Source organism: Gallinula chloropus (genome assembly GCF_964237585.1).
Source record: "Gallinula chloropus genome assembly, chromosome: 5".
Classification (NCBI taxonomy): Eukaryota; Metazoa; Chordata; class Aves; order Gruiformes; family Rallidae; genus Gallinula; species Gallinula chloropus.
This window is the reverse complement of record NC_140090.1, coordinates 17,738,323-17,756,716: the sequence shown is the minus strand read 5'-3', so window position 1 is coordinate 17,756,716 and position 18,394 is coordinate 17,738,323. Positions and strand designations below refer to the sequence as shown.

Below are 18,394 nucleotides of genomic sequence, written 5' to 3'. Positions count from 1 at the left end.
CAGTCTAGGAGGTTCCTGGAGTGGGTGGAAGATAACTTCCTGACACAGCTGGTAAGTGAGACCAGGGAAGGCACCCCACTGGACCTGCTGTTTACAAACACAGAAGGACTTGTGGATGATGTGACTGTTGGAGGCCATCTTGGGCAAAGTGGTCACAAAATGATAAAGCTTTTGATTCTCGTGAGGAGGAGGGTCAACAGAACTGCTGCCTTTGACTTCTAGAGGTTAGACTTTGGCCTGCTTAGGAGACTGCTTGACAGATTCCCTTGGGAAGCGGTGCTGAAGAGCAAAGGAGTCCAAGAAGGCTGGAAATCCTTCAAGAAGGAAATCTTAAAGGCATGGGAGCAGGCTGTCCCCATGTGCCTAAAACTGAGACAGCAGGGAACAAGAGCGGCCTGGCTGAACAGAGAGCTTTGGATGGAACTCAGGAAAAAAATGAAAGCTTATGGCCTTTGGAAAAAGGAGCAGGCAACTCAGGAGGACCACAAGGACATCATGAAGTTAAGCAGGGAAAAAATTAGAAGGGCCAAAGCCCAATGAGAAATTAATCTGGCTACTGGCAAAAAAGACAATAAAAATTTTTCTGTAAATAAATCAGCAATAAAAGGAAAGCTTAAGAGAATCTCCATCATCTGTTGGATGAACGGGGAAACACAGTGACAAAGGATAAGGAAAAGGATGGGGTACTTAATACCTTCTTTGCCTTACTCTTTAATAGTAAGACCAGTTGTTCTCCAGGTACCCATCCCCCTGAGCTGGAAGACAGGGAAGGAAAGCAGAATGAAGCCTCCATAATCCAAGGGGACATAGACACACACAAGTCTATGGGATCCACCAACTATGGAAAGAACTGGCAGAAGTGCTCATCAAGCCACTTTCCATTATTTATCAGCAGTCCTGGCTAACTGGGGAGGTTCCAGTTGGCTGGAGGCTAGCAAATATGATCCCCATCTACAAGAAGAGCCAGGAGGATCCAGGGAACTACAGGCCTGTCAGTCTGACTTTGGTGCTGAAAAACACTATGGAGCATATCATCTTGGGTGCCATCACACAGATAATCAAGCCCAATCAGCATGTGTTTATGAAAGGCAGGTCATGCTTGATCAACCTGATCTCCTTCTATAAGAAGCTGATCCATTTAGTTGGTGAAGTAAAGGCTGTGGATGTTGTCTCCCGGGACTTTAGTAAAGCCCGTGACACTTGTTTCCTACAGCATTCTGCTGGGGAAAGTGGGTGCTCGTGGCTTGGACAGGCATACACTTCACTGGGTGAAAACCTGGCTGGATGGCTGAGCCCAAAGAGTTGTGATGACTGGAGTTACAGCCAGTTGGTGTCTGGTCACAAGTGATGTTCCCCAGGGCTCAGTACTGGGGCCAGTTCTGTTTAATATCATTATTGATCACCTGGATGAAGGAATTGAGTGCACCTTCAGTACGTTTCCAGACAACACCAAGTTGGGCAGGTGTGTTGATCTGCTTGAGAGTAGGAAAGATCCACAGAGGGATCTGGACAGTCTGGATCAACGGGCTGAGGCCAGCTGCATGACATTCAACAAGGTTGAGCACTGGGTGCTGCACCTGGGTCACAACCACCCCCTGCAGCTGCACAGGTTAGGGGAAGAGTGTCTGGACAGGACATGGGGGTGCTGGTCAACAGCAGCTGAATATGAACCAGCAGTGTGCCCAGGTGGCCAAGCAGGTCAACAGCATCCTGGTTGTATCAGGAGTAGTGTGGCCAGCACTGATGAGGCTGCATGTCAAGTGCTGAGTTCAGTTTTGGGCCCCTCACTACAAGAAAGACACTGAGGTGCTGGAGCATGTCCGAGAAAGAACAATGAAGTTGGAGAAGGGTCTAAAGAACAAATCTTAGGAAGAGAGGCTGAGGGAACTGGGGTTGTTTAGCCTGGAGAAAAGGAGACTGAGGGGAGACCTTATCAGTCTCTACAGCTACCTGAAGGGAGGTTGTAGCCAGGTGGGCATCAGTCTCTTCTCCCAAGTAACAAGCGAAAGGACAAGATAAAATGGCCTCAAGTTGCACCAGGGGAGGTTTAAGTTGGGCGTTAGGAGAAATGTATTCACTGAACAGGTTATCAAACAATGGAGCAGGCTGCCCAGGGAAGCAGTTGAGCATAATATACCTCCCTGGAGATAATTAAAATATATGTAGATGTTGTGCTTGAAGACATGGTTTAGGACTTGGCAGTGTTAGGTTAATGTTTGGACTTGACAATCTTAAAGATCTTTTCCAACCCAAACAATTCTATAATTTTATGATTGATTCTCGTGAGCATAAGAACTGCAGCATGCCGCCCATCTTGCTCTCTGACCCAGCTAACTGTACACACCAAGACCCATGCACCCTGGAATCTTCTCACACTGCTAATCCCTTCATGTTTTGGAAGGCTGCAAGAGAACTTCCTTTACCACTGCAAAGGCAACGCAAAAATTGTGCACCTCTCCCCAGGCAGTGAAACTGCCTCCTTTTGTGTACATTCCAAACCAGAGGTAAAAATACACCAAAATTAGCTTTCCTAAAGGAAATAGGACACTCCTTTTCCACTCCCTACCCCAAGTCTGCCCCCCTGGCACTGGGACACTGGGACACTGACTCATGCAATTCCTGTTCCAGTGTTACCATCATGCCAATGCCCCAGACCCACTTTTACACCTCTGCGGCTAGGGAACTATGAGTGAAAGATACCATCTTGTACCTTTTCTTCACCTCTTCCTCCTCCTGTTTCCTCCTACGCTCCTCCTCTTCTTGCCATTGTCTTTCCTCTTCCTCTCTTCTGATCTGTTCTTCCTCTTCTTGCCTCCGTCTCTCCTCCACTTCCTGCTTCCGCTGGAGTTCCTGCTGCAGCAGGTGCTGGTAGAGGCCACGAGCCAGGCGGCCACGCCAGTGCTTCTGCAGGGTGACTGCAGAGGCCTTCAGCCGCAGCAAGCTCTTCTTCCAGAAGTAGGCCCGGTAGTTCTTTTGGATGATAACAACACTGGCTAGCACCTTTTGATACTTCTTCCTAAAAACAGAACCAGACAGTTAACGTGCCACAAAGTACCGCATGCTTTGCATTTCTCATGCCCTGGGATACCGACCAATTCTACCACATCCACGGGAAAAGAAATGAATTTGCAAAAAAAATATTGCACAGATGGGACAAACTTTCTAATCTTCTACTGTCACTACGCATAAATCATATTCTCTGCACTGTTCTCACTCCTGTATCTACCATCAGTTTCTATGGACACCTGCTTTCGTGAAGACCTTCAAGGGATGAAGGACAGACACTTGCCACATGGAAAGAGAAGGTCTGCTGGCCCAAAGTCTCCTTGAACTGCATGTACACACATTCTCTGTGCAATTAGTATAATCAACCAGTGTGGATTTATTATAATAAAAACATATAAATGGCATTACTATGAAAGGAATAATCTCATACTGCCCCATCTTTTGAGTGGCCAAAAGCAAATTACTTTGGGAAAAAGCAAAAATGGGGCAAAAAATAAACCTGGTCACATTCATCTCATGTTGTTTGGAGGAAAACACAGTGATACCACAATATTGATTGCTGAATGCAACATTGTAACAAGCTCCCATAAACGTATACTTCCATCACAGAATATTTTGCTTAAACGATATCAAAATCAACTTTGGGGTACTTTAAACCAAAAAAACCCCACAACATTGTGTGTCCCCAAAATAAAATAATCATTCAGTATTTCTGCAGTCTAGTGAAGTTCTAGAAAAGCCAGTTCTCACCTCTGCTTTACAGGTCATTTTTTATCAAAGACCTGAAAAAGCAGTTACTGGTAGAAGTTTGTACACGATACACAAACAGGGCAAATAACAAAAGAGCTATTACATAGTAATCTGGATCAGTCTGTAAAACAGACTCAAGCAAACATTTAACAACCCAAAAGAGACAAACATAAGGTCTTACATTGAAGAATCAAAGGCCAAACACACCTGATGCGGGACAACGTTAGGAAGCAGCAAGTCAGAAAAGGATTTCGGGGCAGCAGGGATGATTGGGTGAAGGCAAACTCCATCACAGTGCTATAAAAAATACTGCTGGGATTCTTATACTTGCAAGCAGAAATATTGCTAAGGAGGAGACTGCACTGCTAAACCTGTGTTCAGTGCCAGCACCACCATTTCAAGAACTATGTGAGACCCTCAAGTGATTTCTAATGAAACAGGATGGTAACCAGAAGTTCTGGCTTACAGAAAGTGCTTGCTCTGTGGTCTTAAGAAAGAGAAGGCTAAGGAAAGGCTTGGTCCCAAAGCACCCACATTTCTGGGTGGCATTTCACCAGGGGAATATAATGAGATTTAATTGTCCTGAAGCTGAAGTCCTGTCAGGCGGGAAATAAGCAGACATTTTAAAAGTAATTGAATATATTTAGACACCTTAGCATCTTGCTATAGGGCAATGATCATTGGTACTATTCAAATCAAAACCTTCTTTATGCCACACCAGAATTCGCAGAAGGAAACTCCAAGGGTCTGTTACACAAGACCTCAGGCCAGCAGGCTACAGTGATCTCGTGAAGTCTTCCAGTCCTAGAAAGCACGCTGGAAATAGCACAGTATTCTCACATATCCTTCCCACAGACCTTCTGCAACCCCTGAGGAAGAGGCACACCTAAAAAAATCCCCTTCCTGCCAATCAAACCCCCTTCAAATGGCAACAGGGACCCATGCTGACAGCTTGCCGTCTCCCTGCACATCAGACACGTCAGCCTAGTCAAGAAAATCAGGAGAGGGATGCTAATAGCAGTAGTACGTGGAGGTCATACTCCTTTCCGTAAGCATTAAGTCAAAGGGAGGAGGCACAGAGAAAAGAGGAGGAAAGGGAAGAGGAGAAAAGGAGTAGGAGGTTTCAGATTAATTGCTCCTGGGTTGCAGTCCCCTCACCCCTGCTCCCTGCGCCCTCCCTGTGCCCTGCACGCAGGGTGTGAACAGCTGCACACGCACCCTCTGCCAAGGCAGACAGAAGAGCATCAGGAAGGGCGCTCTGACTTTTACAGAACGCATCTGCCAGCAAGTCTCGAGTGCAACATGTGCCAAGCCCTGCCCTGCCTCAGGGCGGCTCTGCGCGCTGATCTGCCAGGCTGAAGTGCCCCCTCATTCCTCACGACCGCAGCCAAGCTTGCGGACGCCCTTCAGCTGGGATTGCTGCATGCAGGCCCGTGAATTTCTTTGCCCCTTTTCAGCCTCTTGAACTGGCCAAGGAAATTCAACTTGCAGCCCAAGCCAAGGAGTTGGGAAACATCCTGGCCATCTATCCCAAGAGAAGGTGGGGTGGCTGCAAGGCTCCAATGCTGCATTTGGAATTAAGTTAATTATCCCGTTGATGAGCTGTTATGCCTCCAAGGACTAGAGAACACAGGGCTATGGAGTAATTTTGTACTGCCTTTTCCCCCAAGCAGTAGGGCCTGCAGAAGCCAGGGACACAGCCAAATTTGTAGATGGATCCTGCAAGCTTGGGAACTGTTGGCATATATTTTAGCTGGTGAAGTCATTACTGCAGCTCGGAGTTACACAGATTACCTATGAAAAATGGGCTTGATTTTCTTGTCTTATGTTTTAGTGATTAGAGATAGCAGGCTGCAGGGACTGAAAGCAGAGCAAATGTTCTCACCCAGCGAACACTGGTTCTCCAGGCTCACAGAACCTGAGGAGAAACCAGGAAAATCCTTCCCGTGGCATACGTACCTTTCCTCACCAGCCTACTTCACATAAAACCAAATGAATTTAAATACACTTGTCCTTCCAAAACGAAGGGAAATGGTATCAAGCTGAAGGCAGCACACGCTGGTACTCCTGCATCCTGCCCAACTCTGCACAGACTGTTCACCACTTGCCCAGATGAATTCCCTCTTGCTGGACCCTCTCCAATACAGGTGCAGAGCAACTGGAAACTCTTCACAGAGAAGTTTTCCAGCCTCCCACCCTAGCTCTTCCTTCCCTCCCCGTTCTTCTCCCCTGCAAAGTCCAGTTACCTCCAGCTGCTTGTGAGGATTTCTACTCCAGCTCTACAAGCACAGCTTGTTCTTAAAGACCAGACTCCGAGAAGAAACATGTGGGACTAGCAATTCAGATCTGTGGAGACTGGAGGATCACAAGGTTTCTAGCCAAGAGGCACACTACTACAACACTGTCTCCATCAGAGCCCCGCAGGGCAGCAGCTACCTTCCCAGGAACTCAGAAAAGCAGTAATCCAGTTTGCCTGTAGTGATGTTTCCCAGAAAAATCAATTTTCCTGTGCTAATCCCTAACCCTCTCTCCAAATGCCTGACACAAAGTAAAACAGAGCAGAGGCCCTGACACAAAGAACTTGCAATCTCATGTACAAACAATAGACCTAGCTCATTTGTCTTCCTAGAGGGCAATAAATACATGAATAAAAGCCCCCGGGACCAAATGTGTATTTTGCTGATACTCCACACTGGCAAGGCAGGGTATGACCCTTCCACGCATCCCCAAGTGCCCGGCCAGTTACCTGGTGTAACTGGAGCTGTAATTGCCTGCTGGAGCAGCTCTGCTGGCCAGGGATTTCACCTCCTCACAGCCCTGACTGACAGGTGTCTGGAGCAGAGACCAGCCAGGAAAGAGCATCTTACTGGGATTAAGTGTGCATGCCACAGCCATTAAGGAGTCAGCTGTTACGCTGCTGCAAGGGGCAGAGGAGGGGCACTCTGTCTGCAGTTGGTTCTCCCAACCCTCCTCTGGTCAGGTGCAAAAGGGAGCGGCAAGAGGAGATTACTGGGGCAAAGCTGGCCAAAAACCAATTCTTACCAGTTAATTAAAAGGAGAGGGAGATCACGAGGCAAACAGGCAGGGCGAGGAAAGAGGGTGAGCAAAGGCAGAGCTGAAAGGGAGGAAGAAGCGATTTGCAGGGGGAGCAGAAAACTGAGTCGACAGGCAAAAAGAAAAGGAGGGGACCCAAAGCATAGGTGGGGCCCAGGCAGGAGAGCCCTGAAGGCAAGGAAAAGGTGTCATCAGGGGCAAGCAATGGGTACAGAGGTCCCTGCAGGAGCCTGCTGAGCAGCGTGGAGTGGGGTGCGAGCGTGCACAGAATTCAAAAAGAGGTGGCAAAGGAGGAGAGAGGTTTCAGCAGAACGGATGCTGGCAGGGAGGGCAGGTACTGCAGCTCTCCATTGGAACACGGGAGGGGAAGAGCGGAGGGATGTGAGGGGACTGGAGAGCGAAGCGAGGGGGTCGGGACAACCCAGGCACGCAAGCACAGGGATGGTGGGGCAGCCCCCAGCACTGACCTTGCCATGTAGCCCAAGACGTGGGCCCGGATGACTATAGCTGCTTTCCTCAACTCCTCTTCCCGATCCTTCTCCAGCTTCTGCTCAAGAGCTTCCTTCAGGAAAACCTGACGCCACGGGGAGGAGTTTCAATAAACACAAAGAGAGGAAAGAAGTCAGTCCGCGGGCGAGCCGGGGGGTTTCATCCCCGGGTGACCAGCGCCGGGCTCGCTCGGTGTCCGGGCGCCCGCGGCCGGTGCTCCAGCGCCAGCCCCGGCGCCTCGCCCCGCGGTGCCCGTGCTCAGGGCACCGGGAAAAAGTTTTGCAGCGACGTGAGCCAAAACTCGGCGCCCAACCCCCGCCTCCCTCACTCTGTGGTCAAGACTTAAAAGAGAGAGAGAGGGAGGGAGCAGAGGAAGGAGGGAAAGAGGAGGGAGGAGGAGAGCTTGTGCCTGCGCCTGAGATTAACTCTTTCCCGGCTAGCAGCTCTCCCCGCAGCGTCCAGTACCTCCCTGCAGCAGGCACCGATACCTACTTGGCTGATTAAATATTTTGCAAAGAAACTCCTCTGCATTTCAAGGCAAGGGAGGAACGGTCGGGTTTCTAGACTCCAGGATGCAATCTGACCAGCAATCCTCATGATGGAAGACGGTAAAAAGCTAAAAGACCTGTCGAAGTGCAGAGCTGAGCGTTTGCTGGCTCTGCGTGGAAGCTGAAGCCCTCCACCGACTCCAAAAACTCTGAGCTGGGGCCGCTTTCTCTCTGGAAAGTCTCGGCAGTGCAGCATGCACTAGGGGAAACTGGGCCTGGATAGGAAAGGTCCACAAGTGTTACTGATGGAAATTCAGTGCCCAGCATTTTAACCTTCAAGCATCCTCCATCACCTGTATTTCAAACCTCTGCTCAGGTGAGGGATGCCAGTGCTATCTTAGAGACAAAAGGACTGAGATTCGGGAACATAAGGGTGTGTTTACAGGAATTGCAATGACATATCTGAGCTTATTTAAATCAGCTGGCTGGCATTATGTTAACCCAGGGTTCAGCACAAATTGCTGAAATAAATGCTTTGTTTTTTGAAATGGGTTGCAGCCTGCACAGAGCTCCACGGTGCTGTGGGTACACTGCGAGCATTACCCGCCCTAGACTGAAGTTGGCTAAGGTATGTCCATACAGGCTGCAGTCACAGCAGTGACTGCCATATGGCTGTGCCCGTGTGACCTGCTGCCTGACATTGGCTACATCCCTGCCAGGGCCAGCAGCAGAAGGGACTGCACCAGGAAAGCATTGCCCTCCTTGTTAAAGCACTGCCGTGAACACAGGCTGGGAGCTGACACATCCGTCTGCAGAACTACATCAATCAGTGAAAACTCCTTACAAATTGGTTGGATCCATGTGGTGATGCTGAGAGGCCGGAAGGATGTTCAGAGATTTGAACAGTCATTTAGTCCAGTGCTCTGCACAAACTCTCCCCCCTGCCCCATTTACCTCCTCTCGTGTCTCTGTATACCTTCCCTCCCACCACTTTTTTTGGCCTCATCACTTATTTAGGCTCTTTTTCCCCTCTGCAATGGCCACCATGTACTGAAACCTCTCCCTCAGTTAGCACCCATTGCCAGCGGCTTCCCTGGACTGGAATTTCTCCTGGGGAGCCATTTCCATTAAGATGGCCTGGAGAAATGAGCTGGTATATAATGACTAAGTAACTATGGGTAGCCTTAAAAGAAGGTTCATTATCAAGCTACTGCCAACCATGAAGCTGGCTGGCATCCTTCCCTGCAAGTTGTACACCCACTCCCTCTGTCAACTCAATAATATTTTAAAGACTTCTTTCAGGCAGGGATTGGTCTTCTCATTACATTCCAGAACCAAGCAGCAGTCACCCATTTCAAGAATGCAACCAGCAAAACAGCCTCAGTCCATTATCTTCATCAAATTGCAAAAATAGTCCATCAGTATTTTGCTAGCAAGCACACTTTGCCGTGCCAGTAAGGAGAGAAGAAAGCCTAACTTTGAGGCATGCAGGGTTCAACTCTAATCCCTTAGGGTTTTCCATATACCTTTGACATAACAATTATCTAGTTATGAGCTACTGATATTTTGGGGTTGTTTTTTTTTTAATACTCCTGCAGATAGCTAAAAAGAGTAAATTGTATTCAAATCCAGAAATATTTTGATGTCTTCTGGAAATAACCTGAACGGTGGCTGTTTCTTTGTCATAATTCATAGTCACTCTCTGAAAAGATGACATCATCACTTTCATCTGAGAAAGGAATGATTAAACAGAACATACATGGTTACTTCTATCACATCTGCTCCTATTAGGTAGTGGCCAAGCTTAAAACCACAGGGCAACACCACAGAGCTCCTCACACAACCTCAGTGCCTGCATGCACTGTCAGTGCAACAGGGAGTATGTTAAGGTTATGTGTTGATCAGCAGACACAAATGTAGCTACTTGTGCACCCATGTGTACATAAGTGGGATCATATGATTCTTCGGGACAACACTGGGAAAGCAGGAAGTGGGTCACCGTGACCTGGATGCCAAATAGTCTACAGAAACCTCCTCTTTCAACAAGGCCCTGCAAAACAGAAAGTTGAAATGGGGAAATGGATGTTTCCAAACAGCAAGGATTCCAGCCTTGGGAAATCTGTGTGGTGGGTATGGGCAAGTGTGGGAGAAGGCCCAGGTGCACTGAGGACAAGAACACAGAGGCTTCCACTCCATCCAAGAACATCCCCAGTGAAGACAAGAGCACCTCAGCACAAGCTCTTCCATCATCACACTGCTTGTTTGCATCTAAGCCCTCATCTCTACCATGGCACCGGCTAAAACCTGTCTTATATACATTAATACCTCTTATAAACATTAATTTGACAATCGCCAGCACAGCAGCTGCTCTATTCTTAATGAAAAACACAAAGATCATCCTGCCCTTCCTCCTCCATTTCCTTTCCCAAGCTTCACAATCCCCTCCACTAATTCACAGAGTCTTTTCCTTCCTCCTCCAAACAATTGCTAGGGATATAATTATCCTTCCATTCATTTTGGAGGAAGTATTCCCCCTTCTATAAGTCTTGCTCTTCACCCACCCCTTATACTTCTTCCTAGGTAACATCCCCCTTGGTCTGTCACACCTTTTCCAGTAGCTGCTCCTAACGCCAAGGTTAGGCCTGGGAATCACTGTCTGGGTACCTAGAGCTGCACCTGTGGCAGCAAGGACACACAGGGGACTTCCTCTGCAGGATAATGACCAACAGTGCCCCTTAGTTGGTACCATCACTTCACCCTAACCTGAAAGCCTCTGGGAGAATGAGAGTTCTTTTCCTCATCAACCCAAGTATTCCAGGCCTGGGGTACCTGGCCCAGCTAAAACATGAACAAAGCATGCTATAATCCAAAGGCAGGACCCAACAGCAGGGCAGGAACTACCAGGAAGCTCCACTGCTCTGCATGGCCTCACCTTGGCATCTGCTGTCCTAGGGCTGGGCTTTCTGGAGGCACTCTCACAGAGCCAAGTTGCAAGAGGGGTCTCCAAGGGAGCAATGAAGTGGCTTGGCCACCCTCTGAGCACAGGAAAGAATGTCAAGCAAGTCATCTGAAGAACAAAACGGCAGGACAATGGTGACAGCACCTTGGAGCAGGCAAGGGATGACCAGACATTCAGCATGGCAGCAAGGGTGGAACAGGCCAGGAGAGCCTTGGAGTGATAAATTCTTTAAATAGCCCTGCTCCCCTCTGCCAGGACACACATCTCTAATTCAAACCATGCTCAATACAAAATAACTTCTACAACCAACAAAGATGGCTCAACTGCTTCCCAATTCCTTCAAATTTCCTTCTCAGTCATAAGGAAATAGATACAAAGAAAGACTGCCATCCTTAATCATTTCTTCCTTCCCACAATATACAGACCTGGCAGCGACCAGTGCCCTGGCAGAGCGACGGCTGTTCCCCAATATAGCGCATAGAACTCTTCAGCCAAGAGTTAGTTTACAGGGCAGAATTGTTCAAAACAAGTTAGAGTAAATCAAGTGTTTTGGTAAAACACAAGCACATTTTGTTTGCCACAATTTACCAAATTTTTCCAAAAGAATTTGTTGGTGCAGGTCAAGGAGTGAGTGAACAGAGACAGATGGACTCAGTCCTGTAGGATGCGCAATGGGGACTGAAGAGAAGAGGGATCCTATTGCTGCCAGGGGCTCCAAGCAGCCTGGATTTCCTACTTGTTGTCAGTCTATTGCAGTCCCTGGACTCCAGCTATTTAGCTCATAACCTTTTATGCTCTACAAAATATGTGCATGTGAGTTTGGTCCTCCCATGCATTTTCTTCCTGCCCTTCCTGTAGCCCAGCAATCTTCCATCTCTGGTTTTGCTAGGAAGAAAGTTCAGGCTCAACGTTTACCATCTCTAACCACCTCTTTCCAAAGCTCTGCAGGCACAAGCAGCTCTGCAACACACATACACTCCATACAGGCTTTAAGGCTAAAATGCCATGAGACTGGCAGCCACCCAAGCAGTGTGGGTTATCTAGGGACAAGAATGACTGAAATGGTTCCTGGTTTGCAGGGATCAGACATCAGATTCCTAAAGCGAAGATGGGGAACACTTTAATCATAGAGCAGAAACACAGCTAAGTAATAAAACCTTCTTTCTTGAATGTCAGCAGAGGCGTGTGAAGGAAGGTCTTAGAACACATCTCCTTCCCACAGCAATGGCCAGTGCTTTTCTTGGTTGTCACACAGAGTTCACAGCCCAGACTTCCAACTAGGCTCCTACCACTCCTTTAAGAAGAGGAGAGGGATATCTTGCTCTCTAAGAAGCATTATAGTTTATCTAGTCATTAAGAATTGATTGCTCAAAGCAACAAATATCATTATCTGATCTCCTGGACAAATTAAATATGAACATTCACTAGAATTGCTTTCAGTTCCATTGTGAACCTGGAAATACTCTCTTTCTTTTTATTATTATTTTGAAGGCTTGTGGGCAAAAATTGCAAGAAAAGTTGCTTTGATGGATCACCATCTGCTCTGGATATGGACTGCATACCCACTACTTAGAAATGCTGCCTGTACTGGACACCATCCATCTTGGAATAGTGAAGAAAAATTTACTGGAGTATGTGGAAAGTTGTGATAGAGACAGTTTTCCACTCCCAGATTTCTACTGGTTTCTATACCTCACAACACTCGCACCTATTGCTGTCTGAAGCTGTCTCAAAGCTTGAAAAAGTTCAGACTGAAACACCCAGCTTCCTGCCCATTAAATAAAGGATAATGGTACATTTTCAGCTGGATGTATGGAGAAAAAAAACCCCCAAAACCCCAAACCAAACACCACCACCTCCCCCCAAAAAATCCAGACTATACCAAGCGAGAGAGAAGTGTTAAAAATTCACCAAAACAGAAGGAAAATCTGAATTATGCAAGTGGGGAGAAGCATTTGGATACCTTTTCTTAGAAAATATATGCTAGCATCTGGGCTAACTGCACAGACCACCAGCTAAGCTTCCACAGCAGAAGGCTGTCACACATCTGGTCATCTAGCTACCGATTCACAGTTTCAATACGTACCAAGCAGCAGCTCGCTGCCTCCTGCAAGAACTGCAGTTAGCCAAGCAGAGCAAAATACCTGGCACAAGCAGCACGAGTTAACAGCACGCACGGCGATGGCGTACAGTGACACCCATGCTTGTTCTCCTTGGATCACACACAACGAAATCAATCTGCCTTGGTCCATGAGAAGGAGTTCAGACAAAATCAAAAAGCCTTCTACATCTCTAGGTACATAATATGGGAAATATTTGAGATGCTACAGGTCAGTGGAATGTATTTAAAGGGTCATCATCACTACTTTGCCCTCCCTACTGGCGTGAATCCCAGCAGAGGCAATCATATCCCCTCGCGGGTGGAACAAAGCCATACCCTGCCCCACACTGCTCAAGTACCTTGGTTTTACCCAACTGCCATTCCTTCCTGCTGCTGTCATAGGTCTGAAGAAAGCCTGCACACACTGCTTTGCTGTTGTCTGAGGAGCTTGGCACCTTCACAAGCATCTTGTACCTAAGAATCAAACAAAACCTCATGAGATTATGTATAACAGTAGCCTTGCCCCAATCTTTTAACTCTAGTGATCCTCCTCCCATTAGTCCTTCTTCCTCTGTGACATCCCTTCTTGGTGGTTGCCTTCCCATTTGGAAATTTCCACCCCCCAACCTTTATCTGTTCCTACCACACTGGCAATTATTGTTACAGTGCCAGTAAAAAAATACAAACTCAACAGCATTTTTCAGTAAAGAACAACTGTCCTTCTGAAACATGTGCTTTCATCAGACACAAGTTATTTTGTTCAGCATAGGGGTGGCATTTAATGCTCCAAGAGACAAAGGAAGCAATGTTCAATGGGCCCTTCTAGCCTTAGACTTCAAGAAATCCTTTTGATGCAGCTAAGAAAAAGAAATAATCACTCATTCCAATATTAATCATCAACGATACTGTCCATTAAAGTTTGCTTCATCCTGCCAGATTAAAGGGTTTAAGTATATTTTCTTTTTACATATAGTGACCAGCTGGGCTTCACAGCATCACACAGGGAAATGTGTGGCAAAGCTATAAAAACAGACCATCTGGTTATTTTTCCATTCTGACTTTTACTCTAAAGGCAAGTCTCCAAAAGGATTTACAAATCAGACCATGATAAGGGCAATAAGGCCACAGTTAGGAAAACATCCCACAAATGATTCATACCGGTAACAGCAGTTATAGAGGGAGAAAACATATGGGGCCGTACCTTGGGACTGCTACAGCATGTGGTACAACAACAGCAATTACCTGCTGAGAAAGTCCTGGAACAGGCGGCGGATAGGGAAACCTGCTCTCCGCACTTTCACTGTCTCCAGCATCCCCGAGTACCGGAGCTGATTTAGCACCACGTCTGGGTTGAAGAGGTTCGGCGCCTACATAATGATCCCAGATCCAAAAGGAAACAAGAAGAGAGACTGAGCGAGCGTCAATCTTGGTGCCGACTTGAACAGTGAGTGTTTCTCTGAGCACAAAGAAAGAGTCCTGGGTTGTACATCCATTTCTCCAAAGAAAGCCAACCCCGCATATTTGGGCATGCCAGGTGAAGGGGGGAAGTTTGGGTCAAGGAGAAAGCAACCTAATAACACTGCATGGTGTGGAGTAAGGGATGAAAGGGAGTTGGGCAGATCTTGGAAAAAAACAGCCTGCAGCCTGCTGTCCTAATCAGATCATGGCAGCAAAGCAATGATATAATGCATTAGCACATACAAAATGCAGAGCTCTGACTCAGTCCTCTTTGCAGTCTCTCTCCAGTCAAACTGGAGCCAAACTGCAGAATTATCTTCTGGCATGAAACCCCAGCAGGCTTTCCTCTGCCCCATCGAACACCGTTTCAAAACACACAAAGAGAACGATGGGTTGGGAGCTGCCCACCTGATGTAGTTAGCAGCACAACCTCCCATCACAGTTCACAATACCAGCCTGTCTCTAAGCACTGTGACTTGCTCATGAAGCGTCCACCTCCTCCACCTCAGAGCCAGGGATCTGCACGAGGTTCTTCCTACCACACAAGCCCTGCATTCCAGCACAAATGGTCCACAGGCACCAGGAACAGGAGTGACTGCTGCTTCTACCACAGCTCTGGGCTCTGCACAAGCCTGGTTCACCTTCCAGGCTTCGTAAGCACGTAAAGAGAATGGCTCTATCATGTCATACTCAGCATGAAATCTATTCACCTGATTACCAGGAGGAGGGTGTATTTCAACAACTAGAAGAAAAAAGGGAAGGTGAGGGGGAACTACTCTTATCCTCAGTTTGGACCATGACAGAGGCACCTCCCAGGTGTCTGTGCAGGGGAGCACTCATGGAGGCCTGTGCCTCACGCAGACATTTTGCTGGAAGACAGACTTGCCTTTTGTGCATTTGGTTTGATGCAGCGGATGAAGAATGGGTTGGAAGTACTAAGCGTGGCCATCAGGGAATGGAGAGAATCCTGGAAAGCAGCAAGACAAAACCCAAAGGATCAGTCACTACAGGAGGGAAAGGGGCTACATTTGATGCAATAGGGTCTTCATGCAGCCTTCCCATTCCTCATGTCCTTTGACCCACATGGCCACCCTTGTTTCCAGTGCTGTATAGCTAATCTGAGTGATTTATACAAGTCTCTCAAATCTCACATATAAGAAACTAAAACTGTGCAACTAACAGAAGGTTCGCAGACAATCTAAGGGGCTGAGATTCACACTTACAAGGTCCCCCCAATAATGTTTTACTGGAAATGCCACTACTCTTGTAAAAGACGTGGCCTGAAAAGACACAGACACAGCTGAAACGCCAAACTGACATGAAAGATCAAAGAGCCTCAAGCACTTCATACACTTAGCAAAGTATTATTTCCCTCTGCCACCCTGCTCAGTCTTAGCATCTCACATTTTACACCAGAGAGAAATCCTTGGGGCAGTGGCACTGTCTTTTTTTAGCGCTACAGCATTCCTGCACATTTTCAGTGCTGGACACAAAACACATGACTCCTCTTGGCTGCAGGCCTTGTTTTACCCATCTGCTCCTCCCCAGAAGCCTGCTGCTCTCTTGGAAAACATCCTACCCTGAACTGGGAACTGACAGTCGGTCTGCGCCTCTGGGTGCCCATCTTCAGTGTCTCATCGTTGCAACGACTGCAGACTCTTTCAAACAGGTCATAGATGAAGTCCAGCCTAAGAGGGAGTTAAAAAAAATTTAAAAGAAGATGCAAGACACCCACCATCCATGAGAAGATGGCTCTCACTCTCAGCTACTGCCCTGTCCCAGCGTGAAATACCACACAGTTGTTCCTGTTGTGCCACAGAGTGGCACTTCCTTCGTGGCACTTCCTTCCAGCTGCATGCCCCCAGGCAAAACTACCTGGAAGGTACTCCAGATAGTGCTGTCCCCATCCCCCCTGCCCCGGCTCTCCTGGCTAGCACCCGTGACAACTGCAACCACAATTGTCTCTTTCAATTGCACCCCCAGCCCTTCTGTGGCCAGAGGACTTCCAGAGCTACCTCCAGCGTAAGTCAGCCCTGAGGAATCTTCCATGGCTTTGCCACTCCTTAGGCAGCAGTGCTGGTTCTTACAAAATGGCACAAAGTTCTCCAGCACTTCTCATGCCAGTTTATTGTTATGACAGCTTCTAGCAGAATTTCCCTTTCTGGATTGTTGAAAAAAACCCGAGTCCTTCTATTATGCTGGACAATGATGACCATGATCCTGGCACCAAGCCCTGTGCAAATGTTCCCCAGATGCCACTGCCTGCGTAAGGCTGCTATGAGCAGCTCACACTCTCAGCTCCCACAGGTTGTTTCAAGGCCGCTCACAATGCAAACTCTGTAACAGGCTTCAGAGGAGATGCAATTCTGAACCAGTCTCATTGGGCTGAAGCCCAAAGGCAATGCATGGCCTGTGGTGAGAACTGCTACTCAAAAACTTCTAGGACCACCAATGTTATTAAATACCTTACTCCTACCAGGACCCACCTCTGTCTTCCAGACCTTGCTCAAGGTCAAGTTCAGCTCATTTCTAGGGTTGTGTTGCAGCACTACAATATACTATTAGAGGCTGTGCCTGTCTCACAGCGAGGACTCAGAATGACTTGGGATAAGGACAGAAGCTCTCCACTAACAAGCAGGCTCGGAAACAAGCAACCTCTCTGCAAAGGCTGGCATTTCACAGCATGGCAAAGAGCCTTCTCTCACTCAGGGCAAATTTCCCATGGCTGGGACAGCAAGGTAAGATGAAGAAGAGGAAAGAGAAAAATCAGCATTGCCTGGGGGGATTTCTGTTATCCTTTTATAGCTCTTTTCAAAACTGGGACAACAAGAAGACTGATTAAATCTGTGCCTTATTGGACTTCTCCATCTCTCCTTTCTTTTGCCAGGACACTTTAGCACAAAGGAAAGAATGATATAGAATGATGCCTGGCGCTCAGACAAAAGCAACTGCTTTCCTTGGTCTGGTTATTACATGAGTAATAGTCCAGCCCAACAGACGTGGCCTCCTCACAAGCGGAAGGAGGGCATACCTGCTGTCTTTCAGCATGTTTAAAATGTCATCTCGGAAGGTGTCTCTGTTCTTCTCCAGGAAGCCTCTCACATCGTACAGCACCTGGAACACAGACACAGCCACTAGAACAGCGCAGTGCAATCAGTAAGCACTTCTGCACTGACGTGCCAGGGTACAAGACCTCCAGCGCAGATACATGGTGACACTGCAGGCACAAGCCCAGATCCCAACTTTTGGGGCCAACGAGCTCCACTGCTCTGCAGTAACCAGCACAAAAGTGGCTTTTATCCATTAATTAAAAAACAACAACAAAACAAAATCAAAACCAGGAGCCAAGTGAAACAGCTGCAGAGATTTTTCCCAGTGTGTGTGGGGGGGGAAATCCTCTGTGCCATGTGAGGCACTCCATTCACTTCAGGAAATGCTGACTATGCCACCCAGTGCCCTGATCTTCCAACCACTAATGCTCAGCAGATATGCTTCTAGGAGGAGGTAGCCCATTTTTGTGTACAGGTGTCCTCCTCTGACACACCTCCATCTGCTCTGTTTTTCTTCCCAATAAAGAGCAGCATTTAATCTTGAAGGCTTGAAGACCTTTTTCTTTTTGCAATACATATTTAGCTTTTTCTCCCCAAAAGTAAAATTTTCCTTGTGACTTTCATTTTGAGCTTTGTTTGAGAACATCCAAGAAAGAACATAAATAACAGAAGTAAGGAGGACTTTGTCCCCCAAACCAAAAGTTACTTGAGAAAAACAAACATCCAAACTAGAGAGTACAATACAGGAGAATGCTATTTTAAGCCTATCACACTCCCTGTGCTCTGATATGAGGCACTACCTGTGCAGAAACACACAGCTCTCAGAGATATTCTTGAGTTTTGGAATTTAAAATCCAGGAGCTTAAGCCCAAGTGCAAGAATCTCATGGATCCACCATGAACACTCACCTCCCCAGCATAATGTTTTATGCCAAACTGATGGTCTGTTACCCGAGGCTTCACATAGTAGTGGTTGCTCTGAAATGAAAGAAAAAAAGGTCTTCCTATAATGCCAGTGTAAAAATAAAGTGGCTCAGTCA

At 47.3% G+C, this 18,394-nt stretch overlaps 1 protein-coding gene across 1 annotated transcript in view; it reads right to left on the bottom strand.

Annotated features, from left to right (window-relative positions):
• The window catches only part of LOC311192992 (unconventional myosin-X-like), a gene marked incomplete at both ends in the record, with an annotated part of 80,265 nt that overhangs the window by 28,624 nt on the left and 33,247 nt on the right, over positions 1 to 18,394 (bottom strand). Inside the window, 8 exons of the mRNA XM_084265685.1 lie at positions 2,711 to 3,016; positions 7,278 to 7,384; positions 13,207 to 13,321; positions 14,090 to 14,214; positions 15,192 to 15,272; positions 15,885 to 15,993; positions 17,337 to 17,419; positions 18,264 to 18,332. Coding sequence (XP_084121811.1) covers positions 2,711 to 3,016; positions 7,278 to 7,384; positions 13,207 to 13,321; positions 14,090 to 14,214; positions 15,192 to 15,272; positions 15,885 to 15,993; positions 17,337 to 17,419; positions 18,264 to 18,332 — 995 coding nt within the window. The remainder of the gene's footprint in view (positions 1 to 2,710; positions 3,017 to 7,277; positions 7,385 to 13,206; positions 13,322 to 14,089; positions 14,215 to 15,191; positions 15,273 to 15,884; positions 15,994 to 17,336; positions 17,420 to 18,263; positions 18,333 to 18,394) is intronic.